This window comes from Cryptomeria japonica, chromosome 11 (genome assembly GCF_030272615.1).
Source record: "Cryptomeria japonica chromosome 11, Sugi_1.0, whole genome shotgun sequence".
In the NCBI taxonomy this organism is placed as follows: domain Eukaryota; kingdom Viridiplantae; phylum Streptophyta; class Pinopsida; order Cupressales; family Cupressaceae; genus Cryptomeria; species Cryptomeria japonica.
In genome coordinates this window covers 58928149-58942368 of record NC_081415.1, presented here as the reverse complement: position 1 = coordinate 58942368, position 14220 = coordinate 58928149, and the positions used below count along the sequence as shown (strand labels likewise).

The following is a 14220-nucleotide window of genomic DNA, read 5'->3' as shown; positions in this document are numbered from 1 at the left end:
AGTTTATTTTTCAGCTAAGAAGAATCTCGTATTATAGTGATCCATTTTAACAACAAATCTTTCGTATTTCCCTTCATAAACTCTACATCACAAAATCATATGCTTGAAGTTTACTTACCCATTTTTGTTGGTGATCATTTTTTTTTTGGCTCAAAAAGAATCCTCATATTATAGTGAACAATAATAATTTTTTTCTAAACATTTATTATGACCAACATTTCCTTGTCATAATTAGAATAAATTTTCTCCAAATTATTTCACTTCCTACCCTCAAACTATAGGATGCCTCCTTCCAGTTAAGACAACCCCTTCCTACCCTCAAACTATAGCATGCCTGAAAGCCTCCTTTCAGTTAAGACAACCCCTATACCTTCTCTAGATACATCACATTCAACTACAAATATAAATATAAATGGTCTGATATTTCTGCAACAACAATGTTGATCAACTTTTGGAGTGCAAGTTGCATTTTTCTCGCAAACAATTAAAAACCCATTTACAGGGATTTTAAGTTGATAATCCAATGCCTGTTCACATCAGCTCAACTTCATTTCTTGCAAAATTAGGTCCAAGAGATTTTATAATTTTTTAACCAAATGAATGGTCTGATATTTTTCTACAACAACAATGTTGCTTAACTTTTGGAGTGCACGTTGCATTTTTCTTGCAAACAATGAAAACCTTAAAAACCCATTTACAGGGATTTTAAGTTGATAATCCAATGCGTGTTCACATCTGCTCAACTTCATTTCTTGCAAAATTAGGTCCAATTCTTTTACCAAATCAACTAGCAGAAAAATTTCAACTCCTCTCTTTCATCCTAATAATGGTTCACGTAGTGTCCCGACAATGATAAAATAATTTCACACAACTCCTCTCTTTCATCCTAATGATGGTTCACGCAGTGTCCCAACAATGATAAAATAATTTCACACAACTCCTCTCTTTCATCCTAATGATGGTTCACGTAGAGTACCGACAATGATAAAATAATTTCACAAATAATTTCACACAACCAAATCCAGAAACACTGAATTGATAAATAATCTGGATTATAATCTCCCCAGTTTCAAACATTTTTATTAAACAAAACAAATGAAACACTAAAATTAGTAAACCAGCATTATCATGACATTGCAATTTACCTTAATGATATTTTCTAAGTAATCGATTCACTCAAACATTGAATGAATTTTTCACAACAAATTACAGATAATTTCTACATTTCAATTTTGTATCCAATCACTTCAATATATAAGTTAGAAATGGTCAGAGTTGTATTGCTCTTTAAACATAGTTTGTTGACTAGCATAATCTTCATTTCATTAACTGCCCTTAACTAGTATTGTGGCATTCCAGTCATTTGTTAGTATTGTAGCATTCCGGTCAATCATTCTTATAGCCTAAATATCTAATAAGCTTGGCTGGAAAATTGGAAAAATAATTCTGAGGCTGCATCTTCTTCATACATCTAATCCGCTGTGAACACTCCACTCAAAGCCCCTTGCAATTCAACTAAAGAAATACCAGTCCCTCAAAAATTATTCCATGCATTCCTTTAGTCTCCTGGTATTATATAATCATTTATATCACATAAATATCTAAGATTGATTGGAAAGTTTGAACAAATTAATTCCGAGACCTTAAACATATACTGTTCAGCAAGTATTCAAAGCATCATTAGCTGGTTTTGATTTTCTAATAACATACAATATGCTCGGTATTAAAAAAGAAGGCATACACCAGATCTATATGCTCCCAAAAAGAAATTATGAAAACAAAACTTGTTCAAAAGCGTCATTACAATAATAGCTTCTAAAATGCATACATAAACTTGATGTCTAAAATTTGCCCATGTGAGTGACTCTCAATGTCTCTTTTCTTTACTTCCGAGCATACATGATGTGAAAATATCACATTAGTTGGAAATTTCAGACCTGCATTTATATGGATTTTACTATAAAGTGTAATATTAGTTGAAAAGAACTTGCAGCTGTGAAGCCATTGAGCCCAAACATGTGATTTACTTAGATTATATTATCCTCGCATCACCTTTCACCTTTCCAAATACTAGAATCCTTTGCAGTCCTTAACGAAATGTCAGCATGCCATTGCAGATCTCGAATCAAAAAATACACAGCAAAATAGAAAACATCATTTGCAGTGTTCAACTCAAAAACCCCTAGAATCATGAAATATACACGAGTCATTAGAAGTAACTTTGTACATGATTGATATGTTCAGAAAACTGAAAAAGTTAAAACAACTTGTCACATAGAAGAAGCATTCATCGTGGACACCAACCAAAGTATTCTGCACGTTCTGGGAGTATATAGAGTATGCTATTCGAATTTCCTTATCACAGCAAGATCATTAAGCATTTTGTCAATCTTTTCATCATCCAACCCACGGCCCTTATGCTGCAGAATTAAATAAAAAATGGTTGTCAGTATAAAATAAAATTACTATCATTCAGGTTGCTAGAACCCCGATTTAGACGCAACAAACAGTTTCTTGATTATTCAAAACACATTAACTATGAAAAGGGGCAACTTTTGGGCTTACTTTAAGTGATGGAACCATAGCTTTAGCCTCCTCTGCAGTGTCTGGGCAAAGATTGCCAATTACGCAAAGCTGAAGCAAATGAGAGGATTTAGCTTCACCTTTAAATCTATGAAAAAATAAAATTGAAGGAAATGTAAACAATACCTCAAATTCGCTCAATGCATTTCTGCTTAGCACGCTGCATTAGGCCGAGTAAAGGATTCCAGAATTGACAATGCTTTCAAAAACACCAATACTCAAGAAAAGGTTCATTGGCTATTTATCTACTTTTAAATGCCAAAACTGTCAAATATGCCCATTCTAAATAATTGTCAGTCATCTAAAAAAACATTGACAAAGGATACTCTCGAACTTGTTTCACAGCATCTGGATTTTTGTAACGACTGAAACGTGTCACATACTGCAAAGATCTCTCAAACACTCTGCATTGACAAAAAACAAAACACGGAATTCATAACCAAAATATTATATGGCAAAATATAAAAAAAAATCCCCACGTCAAAAGATGAATATTTCTTTCTAAAGCTTCCTGTCGATCTTGTCTCACAAATGAAACCATTATTTAAAGAAGAAAAGGCCTTCAGAAGCAAAATTAAAATGTTCTTACTGTGACACTTGAGATGAAGCATCTTCGGATGCTTGCTGAAGCTGATCATATTTTTTCTCCAAAATTAGGGCAACCTCAGCATTCATGAGACATTTAGCTTTCAAGAATTCTGCAAATTAAAAATAATAAAATATGGGCAAGTCTTACAGGATAAAAGCAAATAAAAAATAAAATTGAGATATTATGTCTAAATTAATTTACAAACAGCAAAGTATTTTTATGAAATAGGCATTTAAATTTGTTTTGATAAGTAATTAAAATATCCTTGGTAACCGGACAATAAAATATCCTTTGCCTACAACAAAGTGTTTGGAGAAACAACTGAATACTTTTCTCAATACAACTAACAATAAGGTAACATTTTACTACTCCTTTTACTGTCCTGTTAAAACTGGAAATATATTTAAGGATATAGAAACTAGATTTGCACTTAACATACATAGTTCTGTGAGGACGTTGGGTAATTGGAAAGCTGCTGTTTCAGCATTTCCAAGGCCAGAGAGAGTTGCAAGATCAACTACCTACTTCAACAGAATTCAGCACAAGGCTCGGACTTCTAAAGTTGATAATTATTTTGGAGTCGAAAGATGCTTGCCAACCTAAAAAGATATGTATATTTGCTTCAAATTCATAAGAGGCTAAAAAGATATGTCTATTGGCCTCAAATTCATACGAGGCTGCATGCTTTGTGGTACCAATCAAAACAAGATAAAACAAAGCTCTGCACTTTATTGCTGATTCCTAATTAGCCAAATTTGTGGGAAGATTATAATCAAAGGGCAAGAAGTAGCAAAAAAATTATTTCCAAAATGATGACTACAACATTGAGGCAGCTCTTAAATGATTTTAACCAGACACATCTTAGATTTCGAATGAGAATTTGATAGTCATTTATCATCCTACAACAGATATGTCCATTCATCTAAAAGTAGATCTCAAACAAAAAAGTTGAATTGTTGATCAACGAGATAAAGTGAATTCATCTGCAAATCCAGTAAAGGTACAGGCTTCCCAACCAAGTACAAAGCATTCCATGACCAGTATCATAAGAGGAGTTTGACATTGAAAATAAAGAATTATTGTACCTCAGAAAGCAAAAGCTTCACGAGCAAGCAAAGAAGCTAAAGGCATTGAGGCTTGGACATCTTGATGTACTGGTCAAAGTAGGCAACAATGCCCACGAGCTAGTCTGCCCTCTTATACACATAATTACTCAGCCATCAATGCAGAGAACCTCGAACTCCATAAGCCATCCATGCTTGATGAAGAAGAAGGGCAAGTCTTTACCTTCATATATGATTTGGCACTAAGTGCACAGTAGAAACGTGAGGAAGATGAGACTCCCCAAAAGAAATCTAAAGCAGAACGCAAGGAGAAAATCTTGAACCCAAAGCCAAAGCATGTATTATATTTAACAAAGACAGTGTAGCAAGTACTACCAGCTGAACAAGCCAAAAAGACAGCATACAGCCACAACATTACCAATAGGAAGACAAGGCGCTCGAGGTATTTTTTATGCGATAGCTTTTCCCTTGATTAGCTAAATCTTCACTAAATTTCTCAAAATTAGATTCTCCAACTAGTGACAGCTAGTTTTCCTTCTAAAATGTACATTAAGTTGTTGAATTTTTGCCTTTAATCATCTGCAATGCATATACTTTTTATGTTTTAGACGGAAAATATTTGCCTGCCATATGATCAGTGTAAAAAAATATTTTCCCAGCCAGGCTAATTGCCCATTGCTCAGGAACCACTCTTAAGGCACAAACGGGGGGGAAACCACATACAACACAACAAAAAAACAATTTGCTCAATTATAGGTTTTCAATGGAAACCCCAAGTCCTAACCGAAAAAAACAATCATAAGGATTTTATATGACATGCCTCAATAATCTACAATGGCACTGGTATTTAATGGATATAAAAATCTCCGTGCAAATAAAAAAAATGGGTCTCCGGGGGCCACCCAATTTGAAATTCGAAGATTTCATAGTAAAGATGGTAAAACCTATCAATAAAAATCCAAATAAAAGTTTTATAGTGCAATACTCAAAATATCCATTTGCAGGGAAAAGAACAGAATGTAGAGGGTACCCAAACACAAATTCTAGAGTTTCACTCTAAATTTGAAGAACACAGAATTCGAATTTCGCTGTGGGGGAAGCACTAAAATCAATGAGGCATGCATTCGTCAATGTTGAAAAAAATCAAATGTGTATGTAAAAATTGAAGGTAGTGAACATAAAACCAACAAAATTGGCCTACCCTGTGCTCACACGCACTCTCAATAGACCCCTAAATCCTAACAATAAAGATCAAAATGATTTATGTGTGTTGAAAACATTTAAACGTGTATACACAAATTAAGCATAACGTCTAGGTCATTATTCAGTAGTAAGATACTTAAACCCTAACATAAAAAATCATAATGGTTCCTAATTCCAATTCATAGTTTTGCCTTTGAATTTGCATTTCATGACAGATGAGTTTTGGAAAAACGGAAAAAGAAAAGCCCAATTAAAGATTCGAGATTTCATTCAAAGTCTACAGCATCCAGAGACTAAATAGGGATAGAATATTGTGGAAGTGGAAAAAGATTTAATGGGTATGTAAAATTTAAGATGGTGAAGCGAAAAATAACTTACCTTCACCTATCTTGAGCTCTGCGGCATTTTCTTCTTCTTCTCCTGAAGCTGACGCCATTTTCGCTGATAACTAACTTCAGAAGAAGAAGAAACTATTCTGTATCGCTTTGCCTACGATCATGAAACGAAAGATGTGAAATTTATAGTAGAGTTGGGGCAGCTGCGTGTCAAAACGGAATCTATTAGAAAAAATTTAACGTCCTCGAAAGTCCCATTCGAAAGGCTTCTTGCCCTAGAGGAATAAACATTATATATCCATCTTCTAGTTACGCCGAAATTGCTATCGTGTCGGGATGAGCTACGTGGTGAAAAATAAATATATACATATATATGAATTTAATATATTTTAGATTGTTTTAAATAATAATATAGATCATATTTTATGATTTATCATTTAAATTGTTTATTACGGTTTTTATATTAATATCAACAAAATAAGGGTGTTGGTCTTATAACAGAATAGTCTAATATAAATCGGTCTTAATATCAGAAAAACAGTCTATAGAGTAAATAACCAACACTAAAAGAATTTATAAACAACACAACCAAAAAGACCAAAAAAAAGCCAGCAAGGGGGCCTAAGCAAGGAGACTGTCCTAGTCATCAATGAGGAACTTTAAAAATTCCTTATAATTTCCATCTTGGTTGCCATCTTTTTCGAGTTTCTTCTCCTACAACAAATAAAGAGTTGTCACCAACCTATGCATAACCTTGGAACTGAATCTGGAGACATTCACCATCTTTTTCTCTAGCTTTGACACCTTCACCTTCGGCACCAAGAGTTCAATCGCAATACTATCGCATTTAGTGTGTTGTGTGTGCATCACCAACATGGTGAGCCTCACCAGAGGCGTCAATCGAGGCCACCTTTGTGTTATCCGAGTCATGGGAGTTCTTCAACTGGCTACTTATGGTATTCTCTAAGCTTTCCCCATCCCCCTTACTTTCATTATACTTCTCCTTCGCTTCAAACTCCTCATTATCAACAACATTCATGCTTTCCTTGTCCTTAACCATGGGCTTGCCCACAAGTCTGTTCAATCTCCTAAGATTAGAACCACCAACATCCCGAGACACATTATCTTTGTTTTACAAGGCCACTTCCTCCTCAATCTTCATATAGGTCACATTTTTTCTTCATTATTTTATTAGGTAGCAATTTTTGTTGCAATTTTCCCCTTTTGCCCAAATTCTCGAAAGAGGGGCTATGCTTAAGGTCATAGAGGCCCTGGCCAGCAAGGTTGTGCACAAAAGAAGGGGTTTACTATGTTTGCTAAATAGTCTAAAATTTGTTATTAAAATTAAATATATCTATTTATTATTATATCATATTTAATTAAACATAATCTAAATTATTAAAATGCTTTTAAAAATCAAGATTTGTTTAGTAGGGAGCGCTCTGCAACTGGTACGATTCCAGGAAGGTTGTCTATTCACTTTTCATTCACCTTCCTTGGGGTTGCTCTTGGGCTTGGTCGGTCGTGACCCATCTCTAAAGTCGCTCGTGTGAAGGTGAATGGGTAGTGTTAATGATGGCGAACCCAGATGCAAAAAATGATAAGGTGCATATCATTGATAATGGTGGGAGTCTAGAGAATGAGAATATTAATCCACAAAAGGACAAACATGAAAAACCCTCCTACAAAAGAGTAGTTTCGGATCACTCGGCCCCAGTTTGGCCACCTTTTGCTAGCTTTGATAGAAGATTTTGCAGGCAGGAGCACATGGATACATAGAACGATCTGGGAGGGTCCTCAGCCGATGGAGAGATTCGGAAATGGTGGTGGCAACGCAGCCGATGACCCCGGAGGGGGAGGAAATGGTAAGTCTCTTCCTCTTGGGTTGAAGACCCTCTCCTTGTCTCCTAATGAAGATATGATTAAAGCCATTAGATTTGAGCAGTTGCGTTTAAGAAATATTGCAATTTTCTTTATCTGTATGGATAGAGAGTCTTTGCCCTCACGGAAATTTTTTGATGAATGGATTGCTAATGTCTAGGGTAAGAAGTTAGGTATTCATGTTAACTTTTGCAAAATGATTCAAAAGGGATTATTTGTGGTTCTTTTGAAATCCCATAATATGCAAGATAGGGTTTTGAAGAAATTTTTTTGGAATGTGGGACATTCTTTGTTTAGGACATTTCCATGGTCCCCTAAAGGGAATGTCAAGCAGGTTATTGCCCATTCCTCCCCTAATTGGGTAGAAGTTAAGAACTTACAGCCCGAATTTTGGCCATTCATTCCTTAGATTTTGAAACCTCTGGGTTCGGTTCTACAAGTTGAGGAATCGAGAACCACTCTCCCTCACCTAAATGTCAGGGCTCGTGTAGCGCTTGCTCTAGAGGTTGTTTTTCCTGACATTATTTCTTTAGAGTTTGAAGATGAGAGCTTTTCATGGGAACTGTCCATGTTGGGCAATTTGGGGGCTTGTTTTTACTACAAAATAAATGGGCATATGAGAAAAGATTGCCCATCTCTTAAAAATTCTCACAGTGCTAACTTTAACATTGCTTCGAAAGGCAATATGAGAAGTGATCCTAGTAAGGTGAAAAACTCTATTAATAATTCTAAAGAAGGTAATAATCTACCAGTGGATGACACCTCTGGCATTGGCATTGAGAAGGTCAAATAGGGTCTTGATTGCCCGACTGATGTAAGTAATGGTAATAAATTTGTTAGCCTCTCTAATCCTCTGTTTGATGATGAGTGTGATGTTATTCATGCCTCTGCCATGGATGCCCCTCCCAACACCCTAGTCAGGTGTCACTCAATACAGGCTAATCCTTCTAATTGTGGTCAAGACAAGGTTGATAATCTACCCCCCCCAAATTGAATGCTCAACAGCTTGCTCTTGTAAGTATTAAGGAGAAAGCTAATTTAAAAGGAATGCTTACCAAACCCCCTCTGAGTTGAATTTATGAGTAATTCCTTACCTGGTATCATGGGTTCCATGGTGGATGCATCTTCTAACAAATAGATTGTGCCTTTTGGAGCAGATGGTATGGCTAATAGTAATTCTGAATAGTTTATAGAGGTTGTTAGTAAAAAGGTTAGGAAGAAAAGGAAAACATCAAACAGACAGTCTCTCTCCAATGATAATAGTAAAAAAGGTAATGAAGTGCCAGAATGTTTTAATAGGTTGTAAAAGAACCAAAAACCCTCCACTAAATAGATTTACGATGATGCACATTCATAGTTGGAATGTTAGGGGCTTGGAGATGCCTGACAGAAAATATGTGGTTAGAAAATGGTGTAACAGTATCAAGGAGAAAGATATTATTTGCCTCTGAGAAATCAAAGTGGTAGGGTTCCATGCCTGTACTATGTTGAAATTTTTGTGGGGTCAAGCCATTGGGTTTCACTCTAATCATGATAGAGGTAAAGGTGGTACTACCATTTTGGTTGGTCCTAAGTGGGTAGATAGGATTATTAGTAATGGTGTCTCCCCTTGCCAAAGGGCTTTGTGGGTCACTTTCAAAGAGAAGGACTGTGTTTTTGGTATTTGTAATATATATGTTGCTAATGACTATAGAGATAGAGCCAATTTTGGGGATTGGTTGACAATCGGCCTCCTGAATGCTCCTTAGATCTTTGTGGGTGAATTTAGCATGACTGAGCATGGTGAAGATAAAAGTGGTGGCAATAAGCATTGTTGGAAGGGTAATGAACATTTCTTCTGGGCCAAGTTCAAGAGGAGATTTAATCTGGCAGATCCTTTGGAGAGGAAAAGGGGCTCCTTTTCTAATATTTGGTTCGCATGGTGTAAGAATCAAAGTGGTGGGCAGAGACTTTACTGTAGATTGGATAGATGTTATGCAGATTCTTCTCTTTTCTCCTTTTCCTCACAGGGGGGTCATGCCCCTATTTGTGTTTCTCTTGCTAGTATTTCAGATCATTCCCCTATCTCTGTCACTGTAAATATGGATCTTGATCCCTCTTTTGTGATCCGGCCTAAGAGGGAGAATGGCTTCAAGCTCAATATTTCTTTACTTAAGGATGAGGATTCTAGGGATGCCATTAAGATGGTTTCCCATTTGGCCAAACTTTGTAATCCTGATCTCAAACCTAGGGAGCAATGGGAGTCTCTCATTATTACTTGGAGGAATATGTTTGAGATCATTGGTAAGAAGTGTGCTTTGGATAGGTCTAGGGGGGATTCCTACTTACAAAATAGGCTCGATGGTATTGAGAAGGAGCTTCAGAGTAAGGGGCATGACTTGGTTTTAGAGGGGGAGCTTTCTTGGGTCAAAAATCACTCAAGGAAGTTACAACAATTCAAGATCCTAGGGCAAAAGGTAAGAGCTAAAATGAATTGGTGACAAGGGAACCAATTACTTCTTCAATCTTATTAGAGCCAAGAATAAAAGGGAACTTATTAAAGATATTCAAGTCAATAACACTCTCACCAATGATCCGACGTCCATTAAGGAGGCCTTCTTCAATTTCTATAGTGGCTTATTTTCTTCTGAACATGGTGTTATGAACTAGGAGGCTCTTGAGAAATGCTTATTGTTAATCCCTAAGAAAGTTTCTTATGAGGAGGTCAATGCTCTGGGCCAAAAGATCTCACTTGAGGAGATTAAAGCTGCTATCAGCTCGCTGGCCAATGGTAAGTCCCCAAGGATGGATGGGTTACCTGTCGAATTCTATAAGCTACACTCAGAATGGATATGCTTGGAACTATTTGCCCTATGTGAAGATGTGTTTAAATAGGGATCACTTGGAGAAAACATCAATAGAGGTGTCATTAAACTACTACCTAAGGGTGGGGATAAGACTCTGGTTAAAAACTAGAGGCATATTACCTTACTAAATATCTCTTACAAGATTGTTGCAGAAGTCTTAGCAAGGAGGATTGTTGGGTTATTAAACAACTTTATTTTTGTCACTCAGACTAGATTCATTAAAGGTAGATATATCCTGAAAAACTTGGTTACTAGTTGAGAGGCCATGCATTGGACTAAAGTTGACAAGCCGAATGTTGTAATGATTCTTCTGGACTTTGAGAAAGCATATGGCAGAATTGAGTGGCCCTTCATTAGAGGGATGTTGCAAGCTTTTGGATTTCCCTCATATTTCTGCAGATGGATTGATATTCTCTTTAAGGACTCTTCCACAGTCATTGAGGTTAATGGTGAACTCTTAGAACCTATTCCCCTTAAGAGGTCTATCAGGCAAGGTTGTCCTATTGCCCCGACCTTGTTTGTCATTGTTCTTGATGCACTTTTCTACATTCTGAGAGCTCCTGCCCTCGGTCCTCCTATCAGAGGTCTAACCCTACCTAATTCTGAGGATCTAACCAATGCCCAATTCCCTGATGATACTACTTTATTTTTGGTTGTGAATGAGGAAAACTTTGATAATGCTATGAATAGGTTGCAGTTTTTTTGTTTGGCTTCTGGTGCAAAGGTAGCTCCTCACAAATCTACAGTTCTTGGTTGGTTTGATGTTCCTCCGAGTTGGGTTACTTGCAAAGGTTGGCAGTGGGTCGGACCGAATTCTATTGTTAGATATCTTGGTATTCCTTTTGCTATTAACCCGTCTATTCAAGATATGTGGCTTTGGTTATATTGTAAAATTGAGAGGAAGCACTTTAAATGGCAGACTTATCTTCTCTCCTTGGTTGGAAGAGTGTAAATTGTGCAAAAGGTTCTTTCATCTCATCACATTTATTGTGCATCTGCATGGTTTTTTGCTAACTATCAAACTAACAAGCTTGAGAAGATCACGAGGGACTTTTTATGGTCTACTTTTTATGGTCTAATGGGATGGGTCATAACAAAAGACACTGTGTGAATTGGGATTAGCATTGCAGACCAAGGAGTATGGATGGATTGGGTATCAAAGACCTCAAGGCCCATGGCATTTCTCTAGCTTCTAAATGGATTGTCAAAGCTCTGAATGGTAATTAACCATGGAAGGTGATTGTTTAGAAATAATATTGAAATGTTTGTTATTAAAAAAGACAAAAAAAATGGAAGACTATCCCTTTATGTGATACTGTTTTGGGGGACTTTAATATGAAGGTGTTTGGTTCTAATGTATTTGCTTCACTATGGAAGGCATGGCCATGGATAAGGAGTTTACTTCCTTCTAAGGGTGTTATAGGTAATTCTCCTTCATATGTTGTTATGGACAGATCTACCTGGTGGGGGGTGAGTTTAAATAATAAACCTCTTGCTCTGACTCAAAGTTACTCTGCTAAAATTTGGAATGATAAAGGTATTTCTCTAATTAGAAATGTATTGTTTGACAATTGGCTAAGGTCTTGGGCTGAGCTCAGTTCTAAATATGGGATTCCTCTTTCACAGAAGAAAACATATTCTCTTATTGTTAAAGCTACTGGTTGTTTTTTTCCTGGCAAGGTTTTGGATATTGATTCCTTTTTGAAGCAGCTAAAATGGTTGGATGGCTCTCCTTTTTTGGACATATCTACTAAGTAGATCTACATGATGTTGAAAGATGATTACTCTATCTTCACTCGAGTCAATCAGTTTTGGGGTCTCGATTGGCCTAAGTCCAGGTGGCAATTTGTTTTTTTGTTTTTTTTGGCATTCCCCCATTGATCTTGTAGACACTTAAAATTGTCCCGTCTAATTAAATAAATATTTTTATTTATTTAATTGTTTTATCCTAAATCTTCTATTAATTAAATAAATCTTTATTTATTTAATTAATTCATTAATCATGTTCTAAGCCTTTCCTCATTTAAATAAATACTTTTATTTATTTAAATTGTCATTTTCCTAAATTAAATAGATATTTTATTTATTTAATTGATCTCATTTCCCTTATTAATTAAATAAATCTTTATTTATTAATTAATTCATTAGCTTTTTCTACCCATGACACATGTCATTCACCTCTTAATTCCTACACTACCTACCCTCTCATTATTTTATTACTTCCTCTACCTACCCTTTAATCCTAGCCGACCATTTATCTTTTACACCTCTTAATCTTATCCCTCCATTTCCTACAATATCTTCTATATAAGAGGACAGTCTCCTTCATTATCAACCCTAATCATTCTAATCACCTAATGAGCACACTAATTATGTAATCAAGCCTTTTTGTGATCAAGCTATCAACCAAATTTTCGTTCTTTGTTGAGCTCTTATGCACACATAAAATATGAGAGCAAATATATCAAGCAAGATCAATGGAGATGCGAAGACAATGGAGATTGAAACCCTACTAGATACATGAATGGTAATATTGCTTTATTTTATTGATTTACATGATCTTAGGTATCTCTATTGGTATTGGTGAATGTTTCATTGTAGGACTTAGATTGTTTATGGTTGAATCTTTATGGTTTTACAATAGTTTATCATCACTTTTCACCATAATTTTGGCACACCCGGTGAGACTCTTGTCCCTTTTGCATTTAACATCTTTTGTTGTAGATTTTGTGTTTTTGAAGGTGCAGATCCAATATTTTTCGACTTTTCGCATCTACGCCCTCTAAAATCATGTTTTTGTTTTTCTGTCGCGTCTACGCATTCCACAATTGCGTATGTGTTCCTAACATCATTTTTATTTAAATTCATATTGCAATTTTCATTTCAGTCGCATCTGTGCAGTATTCAAGGGCGTCTGTGAGTTTATATTGCGTCTGTGCATTCCAAAATCGCGTTTGCGTTCCCGACAACATTTTTATTTTCCATATTGCAGGTTTTCATTTTAGTTGCGTCTATGCAGTCTTCAAGGGCGTCTGTGAGTTTAAATTGCATCTGTGATTGGTATAGTAACGTCTGTGTTCTCTACATTTTTTTGTGTTCTACACTTTTTTCAATTTTCAATTCCTCATTTAAGGTTTTTATTTCATCATTTTGTCTTGCATTTAGGGTTTTAGATTTGGTTCATTTAAGCTAATATCTTGTGATCCAACTAACGAAGTGGTACAACTTGTCTTTGGAAGCAAATCGCGCGTTGAAGGCCCTTATTTTTCACAAAGTGTTTTGGGATTTTGTTCAAATAAACCTAACTTGTTTGCTTGCAGGTAGGGGTAATCATTTGAAACAACCCAAACTACTAACAAACCTTTGTTGCAGGACTGTTGGTGTAAATAATTATTCATCATTGATATTATTACACCTTACTTAAGTTTACTTAGGAAATGCATTTCATAGTAGTTTGGGTATGAGACACTTGGGTGTTTGTGCCAAATTGGGATAGTGTGTGTAAAAGAATTTCCACCTTTTATGGTGTGATCTTGTTACTACTCTATAATATCCACTTATTTTGGAGTGATAATTCCACCTTCAGTGGGTGATCCACCTCACGTGGAATATTTTATTGTTTCTCCTACCTACCACACCTATTTCCTACCTACCCTTGTTTCTTATTGAGCCACATGTCATTTTTGTGTGCTCACATATCCATATTGTCTTGCCTATAT

At 35.9% G+C, this 14220-nt stretch overlaps 1 protein-coding gene across 3 annotated transcripts; it reads right to left on the bottom strand.

Moving 5' to 3' along the window:
- Window positions 1-1784: 1784 nt before the first annotated feature.
- Window positions 1785-6085, bottom strand: LOC131051366 (DNA-directed RNA polymerase II subunit 4). Of its 3 annotated transcripts, none has more exons than XM_057985852.2 (7): window positions 5818-6085; window positions 3173-3281; window positions 2910-2987; window positions 2710-2743; window positions 2566-2634; window positions 2305-2420; window positions 1785-2182 (listed from the first exon to the last, which is right to left on the bottom strand). In XM_057985852.2, exons 1-6 carry the CDS (start codon window positions 5873-5875, stop codon window positions 2343-2345), a joined length of 426 nt encoding a protein of 141 aa, XP_057841835.1. In that variant the 5' UTR covers window positions 5876-6085; the 3' UTR covers window positions 1785-2182; window positions 2305-2342. The 3 variants fall into 3 exon arrangements, with proteins under 3 accessions (XP_057841835.1, XP_057841838.1, XP_057841834.1); XM_057985855.2 differs by having other exon boundaries at window positions 1785-2119; XM_057985851.2 differs by having other exon boundaries at window positions 1785-2420.
- Window positions 6086-14220: the final 8135 nt, after the last annotated feature.